This window comes from Dama dama, chromosome 3 (genome assembly GCF_033118175.1).
Source record: "Dama dama isolate Ldn47 chromosome 3, ASM3311817v1, whole genome shotgun sequence".
NCBI lineage: Eukaryota > Metazoa > Chordata > Mammalia > Artiodactyla > Cervidae > Dama > Dama dama.
The window spans coordinates 40,554,631-40,580,560 of record NC_083683.1 but is presented as its reverse complement, the minus strand read 5'-3'; the positions used below and the strand labels follow the sequence as shown (position 1 = coordinate 40,580,560).

The 25,930-nt window shown below is 42.1% G+C and overlaps 1 protein-coding gene across 1 annotated transcript in view; it reads right to left on the bottom strand.

Moving 5' to 3' along the window:
- The window catches only part of PLXNC1 (plexin C1), a 152,912-nt gene that overhangs the window by 41,754 nt on the left and 85,228 nt on the right, over positions 1–25,930 (bottom strand). Inside the window, exons 10-20 of the mRNA XM_061125822.1 lie at positions 23,303–23,442; positions 20,260–20,439; positions 17,755–17,836; positions 14,182–14,385; positions 13,880–14,065; positions 11,601–11,703; positions 8,122–8,223; positions 7,710–7,813; positions 4,343–4,381; positions 4,000–4,124; positions 2,817–3,015 (exon numbers count right to left, since the gene is read on the bottom strand). Coding sequence (XP_060981805.1) covers positions 2,817–3,015; positions 4,000–4,124; positions 4,343–4,381; positions 7,710–7,813; positions 8,122–8,223; positions 11,601–11,703; positions 13,880–14,065; positions 14,182–14,385; positions 17,755–17,836; positions 20,260–20,439; positions 23,303–23,442 — 1,464 coding nt within the window. The remainder of the gene's footprint in view (positions 1–2,816; positions 3,016–3,999; positions 4,125–4,342; positions 4,382–7,709; positions 7,814–8,121; positions 8,224–11,600; positions 11,704–13,879; positions 14,066–14,181; positions 14,386–17,754; positions 17,837–20,259; positions 20,440–23,302; positions 23,443–25,930) is intronic.

Genomic DNA, 25,930 nt, shown 5'->3' with positions numbered 1-25,930 from the left:
CTGATGCGTGGCTGGCTTAGGAAAACACGAGGCCATGAGGTTTCTTTGTCACCACTGAACACAAATTCTAAGTTGTGTTAGAACCTACGCAGACCAGGATGCACACAGCTCCTGGAGAGCCGGCCTTCAGAGCCTCCTTTATGGAACTGAGCCCACCCTTCCCGTCCTGTGTTGGGAATTAAGGTTGGCCCTTCCACCATCCTTTCCTTCACGAGACCAGCCTCTCTGACCATAGCTGAGCTTGAGGCTTCTGCACCTGTGATCTCACTCACCACCCCATCCTGCATCCTTTCCTAAGCCTGGAAGAAGGCAGCCTCCCCCTTGCGGAAGCAGGAAGCGGGCTGACTAAGAGCTCTCTGGTGCTATCACAGAGCTGTGGGATCTGTGCGCAGAGAAATCTCGTCTCTTCTGCACACCCCAAGTCTCCGGAATGCAAAATGGCCATAAAGGTCCTCACCTCATTGGGTTCAATGAGAAAAAGGAAGCAAAGCTCTTAGCATAGTGGCTGGCCCGTTCAAGAAATGGCAGTTATTATTATTACTTGACCCACAGGGCCTTGGAGGCACAGAGGAGGAAGTTACGTGGAGGTCACAGAACTCATGGCACCCAAGCAAATGTTTGGGGCAGGATGGGGAGGTAGGGAGGGCAGGAGGACATCAGAGCCCTATGCCTCTTGGGCATGTGGAGGGGGAAATCAGGCCCTCTACACCACAGGGAATTGTTCCCCTGAAAATGAAAGCATCGCCCAACTGGCTGAATGCCACTTCCTCCCCAGGGAGCACACTGCCCCCTCCCTACCCCAAATGCTCAAGACACTCGTGAATCGGCACTGCAAAATCCTGATGCAGAATCCTCTGCTCAGAGGGGCCATTTGGGCTCACAGCCCAGACACTGGGGACTCCTGACCTTTTTAATACCCAAGAGCAGTAAGGGCAAGGCTTTCACTAGGCCTCCAGGGCTCAGAATAAGAATCACAAGGTCCCAGAAGAAAGAACTGGAAAGGAGTTCAAAACAAATGACCAGGCCCCTCATTCAGGGGGAAGATGCCCAGATGGAAAGGGTCATACCCAGAGAGCCACAAAGCGAGTTGGGGCTGAGATGAACGTCTAACCAAGACTCCTAGGCCAGTGCTCCTTCTGCTTTCCTCTCCCAGGTTCTCCAAGGCAGGGCGATGGAGTCACCTGCAGGAGTTGGGAACCTGGGCTACCAGACCTCACCGTGAGTCTCTGATTCAGTGGCACTAGTGAGTGGTGGGCCAGGAGACGCCTTTTGAGACTCAGACCCAGGAACTAGGTGAGGGTCCTGCTACCTCTTTCGAAGCAGCTGTGGCTGAAGCTAGGGAGCCAAAAATATTCACCCCAGAAATAACTGTTCCACGTCTCCCCAAAGCATATGATGATTTATACCAAGTAAACAGAAAAGAAGGCAGATTTCATTAATCTTAATAAATGGGTATTGCCTTGGGAGAGAAAAGAGTTGGTAAAGAAAAAAAAAAATGTTGTGCCTCTACTTGTAAGATTGCATTAAACTCTAAGCATAGTCTATTTAAGGCACTGCTTTTTGGATCTAAACTTCAGTAGCACTGTTAAAACCTGTGGCATAGCAGTGTATCTTATTCAAACTTTAATTAGATTTCGGAACCAGCTACAAATACACAATTATGCAGTTTTGCTGGAATCTGGATGGCTGGTGAAATTAAAGAAGGATAAGAACCTCCTGCACCAGGGGCCTCAGAGGGTTGAACGGAGACTGGGTTCAACAGAACACACTTCTTTTCCTATTAATATTTCATAATAATAATGGGCACAATTTATGGAGTGCTTACTCAGTGCCAAGCAATTGCAAACATTTTCTCATCTATGCTTCAGAACAGCCCTAAAACATTCTTCCATTCTACAGGTTATAAACTCAAGGCTCAGGCTGGTCTAAAAAGCTGCTTGGGGTCTACAGAAAGTGGTAGAGTCTAGACTCAGACCAGGCAGCAGGCTCCGGGCACTCCCTCTCACCCATGGCATCTGTGAAAAGCTCACATAAGAAAAGATTCCAAGATTCGATTACATTATAACCATATTCACGTAGCAACTCTCATGAAGTGAACTCAAGGGGCGGGGGGCTCTTTGGAGACTTGCTTTCACATGAGATGACCACTTGGAATTGAATGTCATTAGCTCACAGCGAGTGTAGTGGTAGATAAACAGCAATTTCCCAGATGCTTCAGAGGCTCTGAAAAGTGTGTGTTTTCATCAGTATTTGAAACCCAGGGATTTCCCTGGCAGTCCAGTAGTTAAGATTGTATTTCCAGTACAGGAGGTATGGGTTCGATCCCTGGTTGGGGAATTAAGATCCCATACGCCACACAGCACAGGCATAAGAAGGAAAAAGAAAGAAAGGAGTGTTCTCTCCAGTCAGCATGTGTTAATTAACCATGTGAAGATGGATGCAAAAGCCAATGGGTATAAAGGCTCAGTTACGTAAGGTAAGTTCTAGAATTCTACTGTACCACAGTGTGCTGACAGATAACACCTTTGTACACTTAAAAATCTGTGAGAAGGGTAGGTCTCACATTGATTTTCTTATGATACAATTTTTAAGAAGAGAGAAGTCTTACCTGAGGAAATTCTAAATGAATTATACTTGCACAGGCCAGTCAGAGCAAAAGCAAATTTTCTCTTCCCCTTCATGTGCTCCTGGTAAAGACCAAGACTAAAAGCAGTTAAATACTGACACCATGGAGAACGCAGGACTTATCCTGGCATCTGCTGAAAATAACTGCTTATCATCTTACTTCTGACACTGCCAAGGGATGCGACACTCACCCGCAGGAAACCAGAGAGGCAGACAGACATCCAGTTTGTGAGGAGTTTCTCCACCACGGACTCTGTGCGTCTCAGCATGAGTTTAGGTTGCATATTACTGCACTGCTCCATCAAGTCCCTGGTCAGCACCTCCAGGATGCTGGTTAGGTAGACTAGCTTGGTTTGCAGGGCAATGGTTAAGAAGGAAGCAAACAGACACCTGTGTAAAACAGAGCCTTGATTACAACAGCCGAGACATGGAAGTGTCCATCAACAGATGAATGCGTACAGCAGATGTGGTGCCTATATACAATGGAATAATATTCAGCCACAAAAAGAAGGAAATCCTGCCATTTGCAATAACAAGGATAGATCTCGAGGGTGTCACATGAAATGAAATAGAGAAAGAAAAATCCTGTATGATCTCACTTAAATATGGCATATGAAAGAAAAAAGACTCAAACTCAGAAAGAGAGATCAGATTGTGGTGATCATGCTATACACCTAAAACCTCTACAGAGCTGTATGTCGATTATATCTCAATAAAAAGAAAAAAAAAAAAAGATACACAGATGATGGAAAAAAAGCACATTAAAAAAAAACAGAAAAAAACAAAGCCTTGGTTAATTACGGTTAACCATCATCTGCAGGCTTGCTTGGTGTTGATAGCCGTCTCCAAGGAAACATGAGGGGCCCAGCAATGGGGTGCTAATGGGGTGCTTCCCCGTGGGTGCTTTTTTTTAACATCTAGGTTTCAACTACTTTAGCCTTCGATCCATAAAAACCACATATCAATGTTAACTTCAGGTCATTTTATATGTTTTTCAGCTCTAAAACTTCAAACTAGAGCGGTAAAAAGAAGTGAATGTCTTCCCTGAATTTTCAGAGTGTTTTAAAAATAGAAAACAGCACTTCTGCTTTTGTGACTCAGGATTCATGTTTCTTTCTTGGTGTTGGGGTTTTTTAGGGTGCTTTTTTGGGGGGTGGTCACATGTGTGTGTTTCTTCAAAATAGAACTTGTGTTAGGGCACTGTGATCTGAAATGGAGACACTAGGACTGCATGGCCACCCAAACAGTCAACCTTTTGAGAGATGCGGGTTCTCAGACACCAAGTTCAGGCTGTAGTTTGGAAAGAAAATAAGAGGCTCAGGTTTTGTTCTCTCTACTTAATCACTTTCAAAATATAAACAAATTGATGGATACCTGTCCTTCACTGAAAAGTTCTTCTGCTTTTCAAGAGTGTGGATAACAGTAACAAGGAAACTTTTATTACAAATTAGGGCATCCAAAGCTGTGAGACTTTCATTCTTGTCGCTGGCATCTCTGTTCTGAAAAAATATATAATATAATATAAATATATAAACTAAAAGTTAGAAAATAGATCCACAATGGGTTTTCAAGACAATGAATTATTTAATATCAAATTTGTGATCCCCAAACACCCACAATAACAATTCTAAATAATAATGGAGATGATGAGGATGGTGATGATGACACTATGAAAGTCAGGCAGTCATGGGCTAAAAATGAAAACTTAGAGACTTACATGCATATCTTCAGTGAAGATGTGAGTAAAGCCACCTGACTGAGAGGAAGGAGACACTTTTATTATTCATAACATCCAAAGGAAATGAAGAGTGTTTTTTTGTTATAAAACCTGAGTTTGTTTTAATAGAGATACTATTTGCTAATCTGAAGAGCCCCTGGGCTTATGCTCACTGCATATTCTCTACATAATAAATAATTATCCAGCTCTGAAGAAACATCAGTGACTTCTGAAAGCCTCCAAGAATAATTATCATTGCATCAATCCCATTTTTTGACAGATGAAGGCATTTAAAAGAATTGATTCAAAAGTTAAAGAAGTGGTGGTGAAAAGAAGATTATGCAAATGTACAGACCACTTCTCAAGCCATTTACCTTCTAAGGATAAATACTGAGTTGTATTGGTAAGTTTATACAAGTCTTCGCTTAGAAGTATTTACTGTCTCAATACACAATGTTATTCAAGACTGAACGGAGAGGGGTGGCTCAAAGCTAGAATCTGGAGTCAAACGACTTGGGTTCCAGTTCTGGTTTTATCACCTGCTGGTCACATGATTTCGGACAAGTCATTCAACCTCTCTGAACCTGACTTTCCTCATCTGCAAAATGGAAACAATAATGACTCCCACCTCATGGGTTAGGTGTGAAAATAAAACAAACGAGTGCATAGTAAGGTTTTCACATCAGCTATCATTATTGTTTTTTTTTTTTTTTTTTAAATCACTAACTTAACAGCAAACTAAACCACAATGTCATTGCCCTGCGGGTTTCTAAAAATATTTTAAAGTGTTATGCTCTGTGTAGACCCTGAATATAAACTTTGAAATTTGAGTTTCTGTTAATGTATCATAAATCATACTGGAATTAAATGATTAAATTTTAAAAAGCATGATGTGTAACAGTGAGTAAATAGGATGAAAATATAAATCTAAATATTCTGTTATTTTTAAATGTTTTGGTAATCATTGAAACCGTAAGTTATATTAAAGTGAATTCCTTCTGTAGAGAATTTTTGCCTTATATTTTCAAATTTGTTAGCCCAAGCAGACGATTTCAGGCTATTTTGGTTATACTCTCTGCTAGTAACAAGCAGAAAAATCAGACCCCAGGTTTGCATTTTCTAGTTCCTAATATTTTTCTGCTGAACCAACCTTATGTCGATAGGCAATTTAAACAGATTAATTCTTGACCTCAAATAGGGAAATACTGCTCTGGCTCCCTGGGTTCAAAGGCTCCTTCCTCCTTTCATTCAAATTCCTCTCTTACAAGCGGTTAGATACTCTGCTTACCCTTATGTCTTCTATTTTCAGTAAAACAAAGTTGCCGATAAAATTTAAAGCAAGGCTTCTATACCCAAAAAAACCCAACTAGCAGAGCAAAAAACTAGGAGTTGGTAAAACTTGGTCTCTGAGAAGCTACCTTTTCCTCTGGATTTTGCCTGTTGTTATTGAGTAGGTATTCATCACTCAAGTTCTCTCCCCACTTCCCAACTTCCAGGCCTAGAGGATGTGGCCCAGATTTATCCGTGAAGGGCCTATTCAACACTGGGACTTCTAAGTCTAGAATGCATTTCAACTGCTGTCATCATAGAATACCTTCCCCTGTTCTCACATCTTTTCTTAATTATTATCAATTCAATTTTAACTCAGGTCTTCACAACGGGGTTCTAACAAATGTATGCTTGCTTTTCCCGGGTCTTCCCAGCTCATTTGAGATGTTACAGAACCCTGAGTTAAATCATTTTGTATTCTTGCAAAAGTCTCTCTTTTAAGATAATACAGCATTATTTCTGGGATTTTTTTTTTTTTTAAAAAAACACTCACAACAGTGTTCTTTTACATTCCTCAACTCAATCTTGCTCTTGATTACTGAATTTAGAAGACAGGAAAACTTTTTTTTGCAGGCCACAGATTACTCTCTTCAGCACTCAAGGGCAATCATTAACTATAGAAGCCCACATAGTACTCCTGCAGATGGTATAAATCTCTTATTTTACTGCTATTAAATTCTTAATGGGGATCTCAGATAGCTGGGAAATAGGACTCGTGGTGCAACCTTTGCTGAGGCCAGGCACAGTCATCCTGACTCAGGGAATTAAACTCCCCTCCTCAGGCGGTGTTCTGCCGTGGAAATGGAGGGGTGCCAAACGGTAAGTCTCGGTGCCTGATATTCTTGGAGGATAACTTTAAAAATATATACAAGTGCAAAAAGTTAAGGTCTTATTTCTAGCCTCCTTGATTTACAACACTAAGGTCTTGGACAAAAAAAAAAAAAAAAAAAAAATTATGGTAGGTGTTTTATGGAGGTACCCCAACCTCCAGACACAGCATCACATATCACGGTGTCTGCTTCTAGAATGATAGAGAAACTGAAAATTGCTTACTGCCTGTGTCTGGGTTTCTGAACTCTAGGCTTCTGGCCAAATGAAGCTGAGAAGTTGCTGGTAAAGTAATACAAACTCTCTTTTGGCCTGGAGAGATTTCTGGCTTTGCTTAGGAATCTAGATTTAAATCTGATAATTGGTGTTGATGTGTTCCAGCGGCTAAGCCTTAATGTGGTCACCAGTTCTGGATGATAAAAGGGCAATATGGAAGAACTGGGGTATCAGGATGGGCAGGTGATGGGAGGAGGATGAGTGTACGTTGCCAAAGACTTAGGAGGGTGAATGAGGAAGGCTGTGTGAGTGGGTGAGAAGATGGAGGTGTGAGAACGTGAGACTGAAAACCCAAAGGGTTAAGGAGACTACACCTCGGAGTCCTAGAACAAATTAATTAATCATCTCATGCAGCTATTTCTGCTAAATGAGGGTGACACCAACGGATTAGCTGAAGAATAACTGCTGAAGAGAACCGTAAAACTCTACATCGCTAAAAATGGCTGCTATTAACTCAAATTCTACGCGTGTCTAGGTTCCTGTCTCTCGGCCAATAGCACTTTCCATCTCCAATTGTGAAGTAATGGTGAATAATCCAGTGGCTGCAATGGAAGTCATGCAGATAAACACAACAAATTGGCCAGCCCACAATTTATTGATCTTTAAATAAACTAGCTCACTTCCCAAGCTACAAATTCAGTTCTAAACTGGTAGTAAAATAAAGCAAAAACCATCACTCTGAACTTGTGTCCCTCCTAGGTTTTTGTTACTGGACAAAGAGTAATTGCCAGTGACCCATCACTGCTTTCTGCCCTCATCAATCCAATTAATAGTTCTCCTCCTCCCCGCTCTGCTCAGATTTAAGCCACTATTCTGTACCAAGCACATTATCTGCAGCTGCCTTGGAAGCAAACACCAGTTTTTGACAACAGCAACAAGCACCTTCATTATTATTCGAGTCTCAACCTTAGGAAGATGATCAATGCTCTTTTACCTCAGGGAAGAAAGTTCTCAGAGCAAAATGTTTGTAGTCAAGGAAGGGAACAGTTCCAAAACTATCAACCACATCCAATTTATCCATCTGCAGCTCAGCAAAGCCTGCGAAACAGAATCCCAAGAGCAATATTTTAACTCAACCAACAACGGATAAGATCTTCTGCTGTTTTGTCTAACACGGAGTATGACCTTGCTTTTCATTAAAGAAGAAACAATAGATAATTACTTGGTTGGCTGCAAAGAAACTGAAATAAAATACAAAGCCAGGCCTAGACCCTGCTGTTCAGTTGTCTTCTATCATACAAATGGTTCTCATTTACGTGGCTGGTTCCATGTAAGGGTTAAAAAAAAAAAAAAAAAAAGACAATAAAAAAAGGCTTGTTTTCTACAAATACAATTTTGGAGCCTACCATCACGTATCTCTTTCCGGAGCTCGCTCTCAAGGAGCTCCAACTGTTGGCTCTGTTTGCGACTCAGCTCCTTCGATTTGTGCCTGGTCACCCCCACGGCCACTGCAAAGACAGAGATCCAGCAAGAGATTGACGGGTTAAAACACAAAAAGGAAAAAACAGAACCAGCTTTTACAGTTCTTGTAACAGAGGGAAAGCAAGGAAGACTAGCATGGAAGAGGCAGAACTTCTAAGAAGAAAAATTCCCCGTGAGGGGTCACTCTAGAGAGGAAGATGCTCACATGTAACAGAAAAAAAAAAAAAAAAAAAATTACTCATCTTCAAAGTAAAAACTAAATCAAATAACCTTCACTTGTAACCAAAGATTCCAGCTGGCTGAAAAGTAATGAAACAAGCCAAGTCTCCCCACAGCCACAGGCCACTTATATTGTTCTGTTCTGTTTTAATGTTTCTAAACATCCCCGGAGAAATAAAGTTGAACCTTAAATGCAGAAAAAATCCCACAGATCCACAGTGAGCTACGTGAGTCAAACTTGCATAGATCAAATGAAGTGACAGCATGAGTGGTCCACAGAGAACCCCCCATCTGGATATTGCTTCTTTCTCCACTTCATTCTGCTGCTAACCTACACTGTAGACGCAGTATATTGAACAAGTTCGGCACTCGGTTCATGCCCCCGCTCTGCTATTAACTAGCTGTGTGACCTCAGGTAAGTTCCTTAGCATCTCTGTGCCTGGCTGCCTTATGTTAAAGTGCCTGCCTCCTTATGATATTGACAGGATTCCAAGAAGTAACTCACAGAAAGCATTTGGAGCTTCTTTTTAAAAAAGAATAGGTAACAACTGTCCTTACTATTGTCAACTGTCCTTACTATTCTAGAAATTTTTTCTTCTCTTAATAGAAATTTCTTGATAAAAGGATCCTGTTACCAGTAGATGTGAATGGTGCTGGAGGAAATAAAATTCAATACAGTAAGTCACCTACATACCATCATGTTCCATTCCGATAGTGGGTTTGTAAGCCCACTTTGTTCATAAGTCCAACAAAGTTAGCCTAGGTACCCAACTAACACAGTACTGTACTGTAACAGGTTTATAATACTTCCAACAAAAATAACATGTACATAAAGAAACAAAATTAAAAAAACACATTTTTATTCTTATAGTATAGTACCCTGAAAAGTACAGCATACAGTACAAGCGTTATTCAGGGGCTGACATGCATATTCACATCTTTGAAAGTTCACTAACTTGAAGGTTTGTATGTAGGGACTTACTATACAGCTCTGCGCTGGACTACTTCATAGTCAACAGTCTTAATCATAATATGCATCATGCATCTTCAAGAAATGGTGGAGCAGGCAGTGCTTCTCAAATTGACTTGACTGGGGAACCCTTTCCCAGAAGCATCGCTTGGGACCGTTGGTCCGCAGACCACCCTATAGGCAGCCCCAGGTCACTGCCTGCAAAGGGAGCTAAAGGCCACATCCGTCCAGTCGTGACTTTTTCCTGGCTGAAATCTCCAGGGGGTGTTTCATAGGTGGCAGCCCTAGGCCAGGTGTGGTTAGTGGTTTCACTAATGATATGGTTGATGGACTGAAGGGTACACTTACTGAAGCTGCTATTGACACGTGGTAAGAAGAGGAGGAGAATTTTAAAGGGCTTTTCAGGTACCCATGAAATCAAGAGCCACATGTCAAATGGAGCCCTCCTCACCTTAAAGAGCATCAACAGTCTCTACCAACAAAGTGAAGGGAGAGGAAAGAAGAGTCACAGAGAGCCCGGGAAGAGATCAGACCTTCCTAGGGAGTCACAAAGTTTACTGACTCCATGATGAGACTGTTCTATTGAGAGCTGCCTGACAGCAGTGGATTTCTCAAATTTGAGCTCAGCATTTAGAATTTACAAGTAATCTTCTTATTCAAAGCCGGCACCAGCCAAGACCTTATTAAAATATCAGGCCCGATTCTGGATTCTAGAAGCGTACTAGTGGTGGCCAACTTGGGAGAGCTTAACAAATACCTGACATGATCATCAACAAACAGTACAAAACAAGGTCTCTACAGAATGAACTCATTCCATTAGACTAGTTAACAATGCATATAAATCTTTTCCTCACTGGACCGGGAATTCCCCAAGAGAAAGGACCAGGACTGAACTCACTGTCCCAAGGTCCAGAGTCTTGCACAGTTATCAGTGACATAACAGGTGCTCAATAAACATCATGTAAACACATGCATGAATGGATGGATGAGTGAGTGAGACAGTGAGTATAGGGAAGGAAACAGTGAGCAACTACTAACAGAAAACCATCAGAAAGGCGATGCCTGTACTAAGACAAGAAATTGAAAGGGCTCCATAGCTCTGGAGAAGAGTTCTCTCTTTTTTTCTTTTTTTAAGGAGGACAAGAGGAAACAGACTTAAAGTGAAAAGCAGCTCAGAAACACAGGTCAAAAACTGAATGGCTACAGGAACCAGGTCCTCAGATGAGTTAAATGGCCTGTGTGGAGCAGTAAGGGAGTGGTGGAAAAGTGGAAGCGTTAGTTGCTCAGTCATGCCTGACTCTTTGCAACTCCATGGACTGTAGCCCACTAGGCTCCCCTGTCCTTGGGGATTCTCCAGGCAAGAATACTGGAGTGGGTCGCCATTCCCTTCTCCAGGGGATCTGCCTGACCCAGGGATTGAACCTGGGCCTCCTGCATTGCAGGTGGATTTTTTCACCATCTGAGCCACCAGGGAAGGGAGTGGTTGAGTCTGTGGCAAAAGTGTGGTGAACACAGCCCTCCCTCCAGGCAGAGCCGCTCCCCAGCTCCAGCAAACCCATGCTATGGGAACATCAGGATCCAACGATCCAGGTCTTTACAATTTTCAAGTGATTTTAAAGAACGTGAAGCATCTCATTTTAAAATGTTGTCAGTGACTTCAACGTTTTAAAAATGCTACTTGAGCCAAACAAGACACCTTGGTGGGCTGGATGTCATCCAGCGAGCAACCACCATGGAATCACTGTGCCTCGATGAGCCGCGGAACATTTTAATAGATGTTACAGATCACACTTCCAAAATACAGTTCTGTCAGAAAGGAAGGGCTGGGGTCAGGGGTGTGGCTGTTACTGGGGTGAGAAGGCAGGATGAGATGACCGAGTCCCGGGAGCCCCATATCCCAGAGGAATTCCAAGGAAATAATGTAAATGGGACATCTGTCATCATAATTCACAAGTTTAGTGAAGCAAAGTAGATTATTTCTCAAACACCAAGGTATCATCTTTGTAATTCAGCCTTTTATTAATGAAGTATCCCAAAAAAATATTTAGGAAGCCCACAGTGTGAAACTATTAGTCCTTTCCTTAAGTTTTGATTTGGGTTTTCATCCACTGATACTCAACTGAAGCAAACTGCCCCTGAAAGCAGAAAAGTCTTCCTGCCTGCCGAGAGGCCCCAGGGAATAATTTCTCTGACAAAATTAAACAGGGCACTTACCAAAAATGACAAACACTAGCAAGATGGGAAGCCCAATCAGAAAATACCAGGTGGAAAGAACTGATTCCCGTTCGACAGAGAGCTTCAGGTTTCCCAGCTTGACCTAATAGCACAAAGAGTATCATTAGACCCAGTCGAGGTGAGGAACACATTTTTCCCCCCAACATGGTTTTCTCCAAGATACCAAAGGAGGTGGCAAGCTAGGTGGGATAGCTGAGTATGTTAGCTATGTGCATGCATGCTAAGTCGCTTCAGTCGTATACAACTCTGTGTGACCCTATGAACAGCAACCTGCCCAGCTCCTCTGTCCATGGGATTCTCCAGGCAAGAACACTGGAGTGAGTTGCCATGCCTTCCTCCAGGGGATCTTCCCAACCCAGGGATCGAACCCGCGTCTCTTATGTCTCCTGCACTGGCAGGCGAGTTCTTTACCACTAGTGCCAGCTGGGACCACCAGAGAAGTCCCCAAAAGTCGTCTTTAGAGGCAGCCCTTTGCTGCTCACCTGCAGAGACCTTGCAACAACTGTCCCCTACCTTCCGCTTCACTTTTCTTTACAACAGTTACCACCATCTAACACACTTTCAATTTATTTTCTATACTGCATGCCTCATTAGGTAAGCTCCATAAAGGTGGACTTTGTGTGTGTGGGGGGGGGGTTCTGTTTTCTTCTCTGCTACATCCCTATGTCCCAGTGCAGGCATTCAGGAATGAGTCATGAACAATGAAGAATGCTAGCGTTTGCTCTTTTTAACTAACTTGACACATGGAAGCACTTGTGGGTTTAGCTGTTGTTATTCATTTTATAATTATTATGACCCTCTTTACCATACAACTGATGGACCAAGGGAGGCTCAGTTAAAGCCAACTTATCTATGGTCACACAGCTATTAACTGGTTCCTCTGGGACATGAACACATTTTTTGTTTCACCTTCCAGTCTAACGTTCTCTCTTCTTGTCCTTTATCTGTTTATTTATGACTCTAGATGATAAAGCATTTTGGGAGGGAAACTGTGCAGTCTCATATGGCATGAGCAATAAAAATGGAGGTTTCCAATATGTTTCCCTTCCCCATGGTCTCATGTCTTTATTGTGGGACATAAATATACCAGTGATGGGACCCTCAAACATGTCCAGGAAAAGATTAAATGCAGTGAGTATGACTTCACAGAGAAGGAAGCAGCCCATGACCTATAGATTACCTGGTCTCCACCAGCCTCTATGGTCACTTTCAGTGTGCTGGGGAGACCCCATCCTGGGTTTCTGTTAAGACATGTCACCTCTGCATTCAGGCAAAGAATGACAGCTCATTTGTCAATGGGGTCTAGAGATTCTGCTTGCAGATGCTACAGTCTAGAACAAAAGACTGTTCTATGGCTAGAACAAAAGCTCAAGACATTGTCATTATAAACAATGGTGTGCTCAATGCTTTGCCATTCCAAGAGGCATATGGATGGATTCTGCAAGCTATTTTGGGGAAATAATGCTTGGGCCTGAGATACCAGCTTTGTTTATCTTCACTTAAAGTGAAGACCCAAAGATCCACAAAAGATTCTATCTTGGCTTCTGGTTTAGCCAAGGAATTGAGAGAGTTAATTCTTAGATAGGTTGATAAGGAGTCCAGGGCCCCCAAGGAGAAGAGGGGTCCGGAACCCTCAAGGAGGAGAAAAGGACAAACTTTTTTTTTTCTACATTCCTTCATCTTAGACATATAAGACTTTTTTTTTCCCTTAAGCTCTGAGTTGTTATGGCAACAATCTATTTCTTAAAGAAAGTTATTCTTTTTTTAAGCCCAGAGCTAATGATTATACAACAAAGCAACTTATCTTGCTCAAGAGTATGTTTTTCCTTAAGTTCTGTACTAATGATTATATAACAACAATGTATCTTACTGGAGGACATGGTTCTCCTTCTTAACAAATGCTGCTATGTTAAGATGTATGTTGTGGGGGAAAAAAAAGATGTATGTTGTGGGAGTGGGTCTGGTAAGACCTTTCTATTGTTAGTAACCAATTGAAAAAGTATATAAGACTTTGAAAAGACTAGCAAGTGGGGAATTCTCCACCCCCTTCTGATGTCTATGTCAGAAGCTTCCTCTTTACCTTTTCCACTGTAACAAAATTTCTGCCACACGAAGTTCTGAGTGTCTGAAGCTGAGTCCCTGGTCCTGAAGCTAAATCCTCTTCTTTGGAGATCAGGAACCTGGCATTGTTCACCATAAGCTATCAGAATCTCTCCAAATAAGGTAAAACTAACGGGTAAGATTGTCAGGTGACTTACGTGAACTTTCTTAGAAGAGGTGGCGATGCTGTTTGCAGCAGTGATGTGTTTAATTTTGCAAAAGATGGTGGTAAGATCTTGATTTCTAGTAATATTTTCAAAGCTGCAATTTAATGATTTATTGTTTCCATAGAAGAGAGTAATTTCAATGTCTTCCTTGGAAATGTTGAAGTTATCATTTTCTTTCTGTGAAGAACAAGATGAAGAAATCTGGGCACATGTGGAAACTCACAAACATAACACACCTTTCTGGTTGAGGGGAGCACATCCCCCCCGCCACACCTTGAATGAGAGAGACATACTTGAATTTTTACTTCCAATTCTGTGTCCACCTCAGACTCAGCTCGATACCCTGTGAATCTGGGGTCATCAAGGTACTGCAAGCTTCCACAATCCAAGGCGGTCTCCTGGACTCTGAGCTTCACAGTGACATTTGTAGGTCCTTTTGAACTCTTTAAATTGGGGGCTAAAAATCTGCAGTAATTTGCCATACAATATTCAGAGACCTGAGGGAGAAGAAAAAAGCATTTTGACAGCTTCATTAATGAATCTCAGCTCTGGGATTGAGGAACTAAGTGACTTGGGCAACTGAATCCCTTTGTGCCTCTGTTTTCTCCTCTGTAAATGGGGATAACAGTACTACCCACCTCGAGGGGTTGAATTAACTCTAAATGAGAGGAGGGCTCACTAAATTAAATGAGACTCTCCATGTGAAAATGCTTACACATTCACGCAAAAAAGCCCTCAACAAATGCTAACACGATTATTAACACTATCAGTAATAATGAAAGCAGAAGATAATACAATGAGGGGAAGGGGTACTTGGAAAGAAGTCAGTGAGACAAAGGGGAAGGCTTTGCACCAACGCGCCTGTGTGTCCTTCAGGGCATCGAGGCTGAGTCCTGGGAAACTGCAGGAAGGGAGGAGCCGGTCCCTCAGCAAGGCCAGCTGCTGGCCTGCATGCTGCTGGCTTAATTCCCTGTGTTGGGTAATGTCTGTGCTTTAGCAGAAATCACTAACCACAAGGAGGAAAATGCTTTGCAGGCCTGGCAAAAAAAATAGAGGAAAACAAAAGTAAAAGGGACAACGCAGCCCCCATGAAAGAAAGAGCACAAAGATGGGAAACAAGGCAGAAAGGATGGCCTACTCTACAGACTTGGGCTTCCCTGGAGGCTCACTGGTAAAGAACCCACCTGCAACGCGGGAGACATGGGTCCTGGGTGGGGAAGATCCCCTAGAGGAAGAAATGGCAACCCACTCCAGTATTCTTGCCTGGAGAATTCCATGGACAGAGAAGCCTAGCAGGCTACAGTCCATGGGGTTATAGAGAATCAGACACAACTTAGGGACTAAACAACAACAGCTTTACCGGCTTCTTTAAAACAAATAAGCAAACATAAATACTGTCATTTTCAGGAGTACAAAGAGATGGGCAGAGAAAGCTGCCGGGAGAGGGGAGGTTGACAAATAGTCTAAAGAAGAGCAACTAAAACTCACAAAATGAAATTTGCTAGGTGGGGCGTTTTCTTCTTTACTATTTGCTGTCTAATATTGGAGTTTTGAAAAGAGGGTAGAAAGAAGCAACAGGTGAGAAAATCAGATGCAAAGTGCTGAGACATGGACGAGTGAAACCTCCCTTCCCCTTTAAGCCCCTTTCCAAACGACTGCCCCAAATTTCTCCTTCATGTCTCTGGCAGCATGAAGAAAACCACAAAACCCACAGCCTCTCCCTTCTCAACAGCCGTAACCCCAGCAGACTGGCTTTTTGCTGAAGATACCTTCCAGGAAGATGACTGGTGATAGGGTCACCCTAACCTCATCATTTTCAACTCTCTAGATTTCCATGCCTGTGACCAGCTCCCCTCATCTGAAATACTCTTTTTCTGCAGTTCCAAAGAAACTTCTTGGCCACCTTCACTGGCCATCTTATTTTCTTTCACACCTTCAAATGAAGCTGTTCTATAAGATTCCATCTCAGGCCCTCTTTTCTTCCTTCCTTCCACCCTCACTCCCAGGATGTCATTCACATACTCCCTCCAAGGACAACGCCAGAGAAATGACCAGTCATCTCTAGCTCCACCATCTCCCCAGCATCCCTGGACACTGGGATGAGCATCCTCAGGGACCTCTCAGGCTTTTTTCAGTTACTCCTCCACATATGATCCTACGCAACATTGCCAAACTCATCCTCATAAAGGGCACTTACCTCACACCACTCCCTGCTCAAAGATCTTCAATACCTCCCCATCATCTACAGAATTAAGGGCAACATTTTCAGTCTAATCCTTTCTTATGGCCCAATGTGGTTTTCCAGCCATCCCTCTGGTTCATTCCCAAACCATCCTCTTGGTTCCAGCAGAGCTGGAATATCACTGATATTCCCATCAGGGGCCTCTGAGTAGCTTTGTCTCCTCTGTACCTGAAATTCCTTCCCTGCTTCCACCTGCCCAAGTCCTACTATCACGCTCCACACCACAGACCTGCTGAAATCTGCCCAATTTTAACTACCCTTTCCTTTAGAAATACACAGTGGGCTGTCTGAGCCAGAAGAGAGTCAGCAGACCTAGAACTTAACGATACCCTGTGCTCTCAGCTTTCCATCCCACTCAATTAGCCATCTCCCACCATGAAGGCAATGACTCTCTTATTTCTTTGGTCCCCTGGACCTGGGAAAATGTTTTGCCCACAGCAGGTGCTCAATGAATTCTACTTGATTCAGGGACAGCACTGGGAGGGAGAGCAAGTTCACTTACAAATGCAAGCAAGGCCTCTCGTCAGAGGGTCAACCTATACAAAGCACTCAGCAGGAGGTGTTGACATCATGGAGACGTGACCTGGAGTCAGATACAACGCGAGGCTCGGAACGGGCTCTGAAGGGTATCAGGACATGGATGTGCATCCTGACAAGGCCCTGGGAGGACTTAGGAAGGCCCCCTGGATCTAGGCCAGAAGCCACACTGGTCCCAAGCAGAGGCCAGGTTTGTGGCCACTCGCACGCCTGTCAGCTTTGGCAGGAAGTGGTCTGACCGGGCCTCTGAGAGGCTGTTATCACATCTCTCATGAAGGAAGAACAGAAAGGGGAAGAGAGAATGAGGAGAGCATTCACGAAGAACTTATATGTGCACTCAGTGGCCCCAGCCTGCTTCTGAAATCCATCAGTTCCCATGACAAGGCCTGTGTGTGACTTGTGTTGGGGCAAGAGCTGAGTGGGGATGGGGGCCAGGCCCCTGGGCGGGGAGATGAAGGGCAAGAGGGGGTGAGGTCAGAAGGAAGGTGCCAAATCAGTTCAGAGAGAGACGGGGCGAGAGGAGAAACACGTGACAGGCTCTCTGGGGGTTTAGCAGGTCACTGCATCTCTGAACAGCAGCACGCTAAGGGCAGTGGGACCACCACCACCTACTCGTCTCAGAAACACTCATCTTTACACCACACCTCAGCCACTCAGAAGGCATGGTCACACGTGTTCATAAGTCTCATTAACATGACTGGCCACAATCACAAAGGGAGAAGAAGGCAGCTCTTGTCATTCCAAGTTCATTCCTCTTCCCTCTGTGCCACACCTCGCAACTCCAAGTCTGAGGTCTTATTATTTCCATTATAGCACAGATGGTAATATCATGCAACAGGTAAAACCTCATAATAGCACAAAAGCATAGAAACCAAAAGTATCCCCAACATATCATCGACTCAATGGACATGAGTTTGAGCAAACTCCAGGAGATAGTGAAGGACAGGGAAGCCCGGAATGCTGCAGTCCATGGGATCGCAGAGAGTCAAACATGACTAGTGACTGAACAAGAACAAATATTTTAGTGTGATGAAAACAAAAATCATCCTTGAAGATAACTATTATTACAAAGCAGTTGAAGACTTACATTTCCTTTTACCTCGTGAGAAAAGATTAAGTTGTCAATTACATCAAAATTTCTGCCCATGATGGTTATATTTTGACCACCGCTGCAAGAGAAAAATAGAAGTTTCATAGATACACATACAGGCATTTTGCATTTATGAATAAAACCATCACTTTATTCATAATTAATATTAAACTCAGTTATGTTTGAAAGCAAATTAATAAATTTTAATTTCAAATGCATGACATTTTATATCCTTTCATGATACTGGCCACAGATCATAGTTTTTTAAGAAACATAAATGTAAAAATTCAGGTTGGATCCTGTTTTAACTCTAGGAAAATGCCCAGATTCTTTTCTAGAATTTTGAATTTTATTGTATCATGTTATCCCATATAATTAGATCATCAGCTGCATCTTGGAAAGGTTGTACTAAACAGAATTTTGTTTGATTGCTGTTTAATCTATATGAAGACTCTTTAATCTAACAATTTTCAAAATCAAACTCCCAACCTACCAATTACATTTTATGTAGGGAGACAGGGAGTACTTTGGACAAGGTAAAATTATAAATGGCATGACAAATCCAAATTCCTATTTGGTAAACCATATAAATAACAGCTATGTCCTAGCTCTCCAAAACTAAGCCAAATGATTTCACAATTTCTTAGCACATAATTGCATTTCAGCAAAATGGCCATTAGATGTGAAATAAACAGCTGTCCACAACTCTGGTGGCCCCCACACCCCTGTTCACATAGGTCACTAGACACTCATTCCAAGGGACAGGAGCCTGGACAGGTCAGCTCCATCGGCCTGCCGAGCCCATGATGACAAGACCAGGAGGCGGGCACAAGAAGGCCAATTTGTGGAGGGCAGAGGGAAGGCAGTAAGCCCTGAACCTTCCAGCCACCAGGGGGATGGCCGAGCTGGCCTCATGCCAGCCTGTCACCGTTACTAGAAAACCAGGCCAAGCATGGTCTGCCAATGTCCAGACTGCAGAGCCGTGTTCTTGCCCAGGAGTAACCGAGAGACACTGACTCAGACTGTCACAGGTGATGAGACATTAGGAAACCTCCTACCTTGCAACAAAGCACAGATCACAGCAAGCCTGGCCCAGACTGCCCGGGAGCCTGGGCAAGCTGTCTGAATGCTCCACACCTCAGTTTCCTCATTGGCCAAAAGGGTTATGCACAGGGGACCCCGTAGACTTGTGAGGATTTCCTGAGTCAAAAGATCTGACACCCGGGGCATATGGAGAGTGTTGCATCACCGTTTGCTCCTATTTATAGGAGGGACTGAGACCCACGGCTGGGAGAACCATGCTAGAGCCTTGGGTTGGAAATGTTAGCTTTCCTCATGCTACTGTTAGGAGTGGAACTGAAGTCCCAACCTCCAGGACCTCAGCACCTGACTCTATTTGGAGATAGGACCCTGAAAGAGGTAATTAAGGTTAAATGAGGTCATTAGAGTGGGCCCCAATCCAATATGACAGGTGTCCTTATTAAAAAAAAAAAAAAAGAAAGGAGATTATAACACAGACAGGCACAGAGGGAAGACCGTTGTGAAGACACAGGGAGAGGACGGCCCTCCGCAAACCTAGGAGAGAGGCTGCAGGATAGATCAGCCCTGACAGCACCTTGATCTTGGGCTCATAGCTTCCAGAACTGTGATTAAATACATTTCTGTCATTTAAGCAGTCCAGTCTGTGGTACTTTGTTATGGCGGCCCTAGCAGCCTAATACATCCACCTCTCACTTCATCTTAAATAAGAATATTAGAAGTGATTTCTTTTTTTCATTTTCCTTTTCTTTTTTTTAAACAAAGCTTCATCTGTAGTTTTACCTAGGCAGTACTTTGAAAGTTAGTTTCATGCTGTGTTAGGTGGAGAAACTATCTTTAGGTTTATATTCCAAAATCTTAATGTGAATTTAAATTCAACTAGGGGTAGAATTTTTTTTCTTAATATAACAAGAGTCATCTGTAAGAGTTCCTTTGGAATTTCCGTTTCTCACATAGGGAGTATCTTTGAAATGTAGACACTGCTTCTTATTTAGATAGTTCCCAATATTTCTTGAAATTATTCAAAAGAGCTTACTCTTAAGGTTATAAAATGAAGGCTGTAAGAAGGAACAAGCTTTGGGTCATACACAGGAGTGCAAGGTAGTGAAGAGGATTATGTATTTGTATCAGAAACCTAAGCTTAATTATTATAGTTGAACAAACATTGAAAAACACAAACATGATCTGAAGAGAAACCAGAATTTCAACAAACATTTTAGCTGTGAGTTTCCCGGCAGCCACAGCTAAGAATAAAACAAGATATACTCACACTATTTACTGTGATGATGGGAGGCAACCTATTTCTCAGGTATGCCTTTGTTTTCTAAGAATAAATCCTAAAGAGGAAGTCTGTGACAATTAAGTTATGACAATCATTTCTATATTTATTTGAGTGAAATCCATGATCTTTATACATATGGCCTTGTTAACCACAGCAAGAAAAAAATACACTCTAGAAAGTACCTGATCCAGGTGGTAGCAGGATATATGAGTGAGCAGTGGGGCAGAGCAATATAAGACAAGGGTCCCACCGAAGTACAGTTCCCACCATCAAACTGGATACACACATCCTTCATTTCTTTTCGGCTCGATGGAAGAGAGAATTGCATATGGGTGTCATTTAGCACGTGGCTAACCTGTATCCTATAAAGGGATAGAAGAGAGCTCTTCGGTGACACAGATACCTAGCATAGTTGATTACCCAAGGAGAGAGGATATGAATTTCATTTGAACTACAACAGCTCCCAAACTATCAGAACAGCTGCAGGCAGCTACTGATTAATCAGGGCCCACTTACCCAGCATGGGTATTATCTGGGTCCAGGTTCCTTTTTCTTTTGTGCATTTTTATGTTTTTATTTGCATTTCCCTTAGAAGTGGGGAGAGAAGGAAATGGAACCACTGCCTTTAAAAAGCCCTAATATAATAGGAAGTGCAAAGTGGACTGGGTATCAAAGTATATTAAGGAATTGCCATTAATTTTGAGTGTGCTAATGGCACCATTCTTACCTGCTACACATATATACTGAAGTAATCATGAGTCAAAGGATATAGTGAGATATCCTGGGATATGCTCTTACAAACTCTAGCCACTAACTTTCCATCACTCTCAAAAATATGGAGGAGATAGATGAAATAAGATTGGTAAAATGTTGAATTTGGAAGTTAGAGGATATGAAGAGGTTCTCTGTTGTGTATGACTGGAAATTTCCATAATGAAAGGCTTGAAAAATCAATCAAGCACTTGTAGGGAAGGTGTGGTAGAACCCGACCCTGGGCAGAGATGGATTCTGCCATTCAAAGAACAAAGAGTTCAACACTAAAGTCCATGCCAGAAGCCCAGGGGCCTTGGAATCAACCAGCATCAGAACTCCTGACAATCTCCAGACAGGAATTTAGCTGGGACTGTCCTGGGTGCTCTTGAAATCTGCAGAGCATGCCCTCAACACCCTTTGGGAGTCAAAGCAAAGCCTTCTACAACATCCCCTCTGCATCTTCCTCTATATATCACATCTACAATGAGCCTCTAAAGCACAAGTCATGAAGATGGGGTTGTGTCTGGATAATGCTCAGTATAATTATAGCACATGAGAATCTACTATTATTACCTAAAGACTTCGTACATGATTATTGACTGTAATGCCCATAGCCTTTAAGCAGTAATAATAGATTCTAAAAACAAGGCAAATTCAGAAATATTTGAGCTGGTTTGTACTGACACTTCCTCAAATTTACATTCTAAGATTTTATATTCAGAGCAAAGCTCTAGGAAACTCATTGTAAACTGGCTGATCATTAAAATTCAAACTTGTTTATCAATTTGGAAGGAGAGAGGCAGAAATATGGATCATTCCATTGCTATTCTTATATTTTTCTCCTTGGAATAATTAGGTATTTTAAAAATGCTGTATTAAGAGAGGTTAGGATTATGGCATGAACTCTGATACAGAATTAACTGCATATTACGTTTATTGCTCATGAACCTTGGGTTCACTACACAGATGTGGTTACTGAAATGCTACATGCAGAAAGGTCTCTCTTAGTCATTTAATTTAATAACTGCAGTATCTCAAGACACACTCGGAATTGAAATGAGAGCATAAAGAGTCAGAAACAGGGTAATGCTCTAAAAAACGACTTATTTTCCAGTGAAGCTGATTGCCTTTCAGTGAACACACAGGTGTCTAACTTCGCTACACAAAATGAAAGATTTTTGCAGTGAGGTATTTAGCCAGGATAAACGGTACAAAAATACCTATGTTGCATAGATACAGCCACTAATGTGTGCTGGATAATTCTGGTAAATAGCAGAACAGAGAAGAAGAGCACCCAAGGAGCAGTTTTTTCCATCAAAATGACAGACATCCCAAATTTACTGCTAGGAGGGGAAGGGGATGGCGGTTAGATGCAGCAAACGAATTAAACCAAAGAATTCAGTATATAAGTGTGGCAGATTAAAATGCTGTACAAATCTGTTTTAGTAGTTAAGAACCAAAACACCATGCTTCAGTGGATTGTCTTTGACACATTTCCATGGTGAGAACAAACTCACTATTCTACATCATGTAGACGGCAACATCTTTTTACTTTAAATTAGCCAACACCTCTAAACACTAACAAGCAGAAAACTCAAATGATTTATTATGTTATTACTACTTTACCTCATTTTGGAGAGTAACATTTACACAACAGTGTTAGTAAAATACTGAGATTTTCTTTTCTTAAAGTTTCATTGAAAGAATGTGTTAGGGAAAAGGGGTCATAGAAATAATGGTGTTCAAATGGTACATCATTGAACAGATATTTGTGTTGGGGTGTTTTCTTCTTCTTTTTAACACTAATGGATGTTTCATTTAGTTATTATTTGAGCCTGAAACCAATCCAATACAGCTGCTGCTGCTAAGTCGCTGCAGTCGTGTCCGACTCTGTGCGATCCCATAGACGGCAGCCCACCAGGCTCCGCTGTCTGTGGGATGCTCCAAGCAAGAATACTGGAGTGGGTTGCCATTTCCTTCTCCAATGCACGCATGCATGCATGCTAAGCTGCAATACAGAGAAGGCTACAAAAGAATAAAATAGATCAGAAAATTTGTCCTCTCAACTTTCCGTAATACATTGGAAGAGTGGCCCTATTTTCCCATAAAATTCTAAGGTACTCAACTATTTTTCTAGGTGGATCATCTTCAAAATGATATCTGTTCCTCAAATTACTTGATTTTGTTCATGAAAACAAATCAGGACCTCAATAGGCAGCATCCTGGAATTACTATATTTTGAGGTGTTGGGGGTTACATGGCACAGATTCTCCCACAACTAACTTCAACGTCATGCTTAAATTATTTTACTTCTTGAAATCATGTTAAATCAAATATACAGAATAACTGGCTCACATTGGCACATGGAAAGAAATTAACCATAAAAAGATTATAATCTCAGTGCTATTCCTTTGGTATAGTTTTAGCTTTTCAGTATGTTACCAGGAATAAATCACTCATATTTCAACTCACACATCCTTATCACAAGTACTGGTTCCTTCCAGGATCATTGTGATGTTCGATGCCTGGGTAAAGTTTGCTCCCGTGACGATCACATTCCTTTTCCCTAAGGTCGATATTTTCTGTGGCTCAATGGACTTAACAGAGAAGACCTATTGGAAAGAAAAGATTAAAACACAAGATCAAAGCTAAGAAATGGCATTGTTCCAAAAAATCTGTTTATGCACTGCCATTCGAAGAACTCACTGGGAAATTACAACATTTTGCAAACACAAGCAGACAGTGTTTAATGAAATCAATGTATTCAAGGAGGAGTGCTGCAGATTCATGTCTCTCAACATGCGACAGCATGAGGTCAAACCAATTAGTCTTTGTCTCACAAGACAGTTGAAAATACAGTTGAAGAGTCTGACATTCTGTCTGAAGAGTGAGATATCACTAGAGTTCTCAAACATGCTTGCTGCCTCACAGCCTCTGGAGGCTCACAATGTAACAAAATGAAGTAAAAGATGAGGCGCCCACTGACAGTAGTCAACAACAGATCCATCATTAAGTTGGAATAAATGTCATCCAGGATAACTTCAATTTCCAAGAAAGCAGTTCCTATTTTTGTTTGTTTGTTTCAGTAAAAAACCAACCAGTGAAGTCACTTAATATCAAGTAGTCGGATGCCTAAACTCCTGGAGCCAACCACTGTTATTCCACATTTGTAGATACTATCTCCTCCTTGAAACCCATTACAAGCTTTCTCAGGCTTTTTTCTATGAGGAAAGTTTCCCTTGGAATAACCCAATAACTGGGGCCCCACATCATGTAGATTTAAGCACCTTACTTCTCTATTTGCAACATCTAATCAAATTCCCCTTAAAAAAAAAAAAAGCCCTTTATTTGATGGCAAGAATCATTTTCCCTTTCAAAGACAAACCAATCTTGATCTCTTTCACTTTTCTCTACAGATGCCACTGCCTATCTTTTTGCTCATTTAGTAGTTGTTTTGTAGACTATTTCCAGCAAGTCTATATTCCTCTATAATATGGACCAAACAGAGCAAGATTCTAAGATTCTAGCCCATACTAAGCTCAGCAGATCTTTAGTATGAGTGAATTTTCATACTCACACTCCTAATATTTGAAAATGACCTCCAGGTCCAGAGATGCTTAATCATGTGGAGTTTGGCTAAGTCATAAATACCGAGTGTATCCACTTAGAGGATGAAGTCTAGGAGGAAGCCACTTAAGGCACTGGGGGAGTTCATGTCCGGCACCTGCCTGCCACCTGTTTCAAGCACCTCGGGATCCACTGCTCCTTTGTTCGTATGATGCTCATCAGGATGGCCTTGCTGTGGTGCCCACCCTGCTGAAAGGATGTCTTATCATTCTGCTCCTTGACAAACACAGGTGCTATACGGTGGAACAGTCACCGTCACTCATTATCACCGTGGATTGATTTTCCCGATTGAAGTGAATTCATTGTTAATGTCAGCACAGCAATGATGTAATGCGACAGGGAATTGATTTCGGTGGCAGAATTTATTTTAATCACTTAGTAAAGGACTTCAGTCCTGTATTTATAGAATCACAGAGGGCCTGAGAGGGTCACTTTAATTATTCTGTTAGAGTTGACTGCATTTTATGGGGGAAATTATCTGCAAGAGTGGTACTTGCAGTGGGGGGGGGGATTAGCAAAGACGTGGAAATAAATCCCTCGCAAATGTCAAGTGTGTGTTGTATACCAAAAGGCTTACTCTTTGCTCCGACAGGATGCCAGCTAAGTGAACAGGTATTTGTTAAACACCTACAGGATCCCTGGGATGGCACGAGGTGCTGTGGGGGACACAGGGCCTCTGGGTGCACTAGATCAGGAGAAAGTAAACTCCTAGAATTGCCTGGAGCGAGTTAAATTCAGTCCACTGCTCGTTCTTGGACAGCCTATGAAAAAAAAATTGTCAAAAGAAGAATATTCCATGACATGTGTAAACACATGAAATTCAAATTTCAGCATCCATAAATACAGTTTTTTGGGAACCCAGCCACACCATCATTTATGCATTGTCTGTCACTGCGTTTGCACTATAATGGCAGAGCCTAGTCTTTGCGACAGAGATCACATGGCTTGCAAAGCCTGAAATATTTACTGTCTGACTTTTTGAAGAAAAAAATCTGGCAGACCCCTGCACTACTGGGTCCAGTCTTCTTAGGGAAGCAAGAGGCTTTAGGTAAACCTCGATGCAGACTTCACATTTACATCCAACTCAGCTCTGATTCCCGGGTTTCTTTGCAGATAGCCCTTCTCACTTCTTCTACTTAGACAGTTGATGTCTGCTCAAGTGAAATTTCAAACACGCCAAGTAAATGCTACTTCTTTGCTTTCAGGAGAGGCTAAAAAGAGAGTCTTCTAACCAACCTAAAAAAGATTTTCTAAAGGGGGTTATAGTTTGTTCCTTAAACAGCTCCACAAACACCATCAGAGGACCTGCCATGTCACCTGATTAACTTTTTATTTCCCCCTGAGTAGAGACAGTCCTGCTATTTTCAAAAGGATTTTGTTTTAAAACCTTATTGTTGACAGAGGTTTCCATTGGCTGTCTAGGATGGAATCTAGCCCTGGTCTATCTTGTGAAAGCAGATGCTTCAGGTCTGC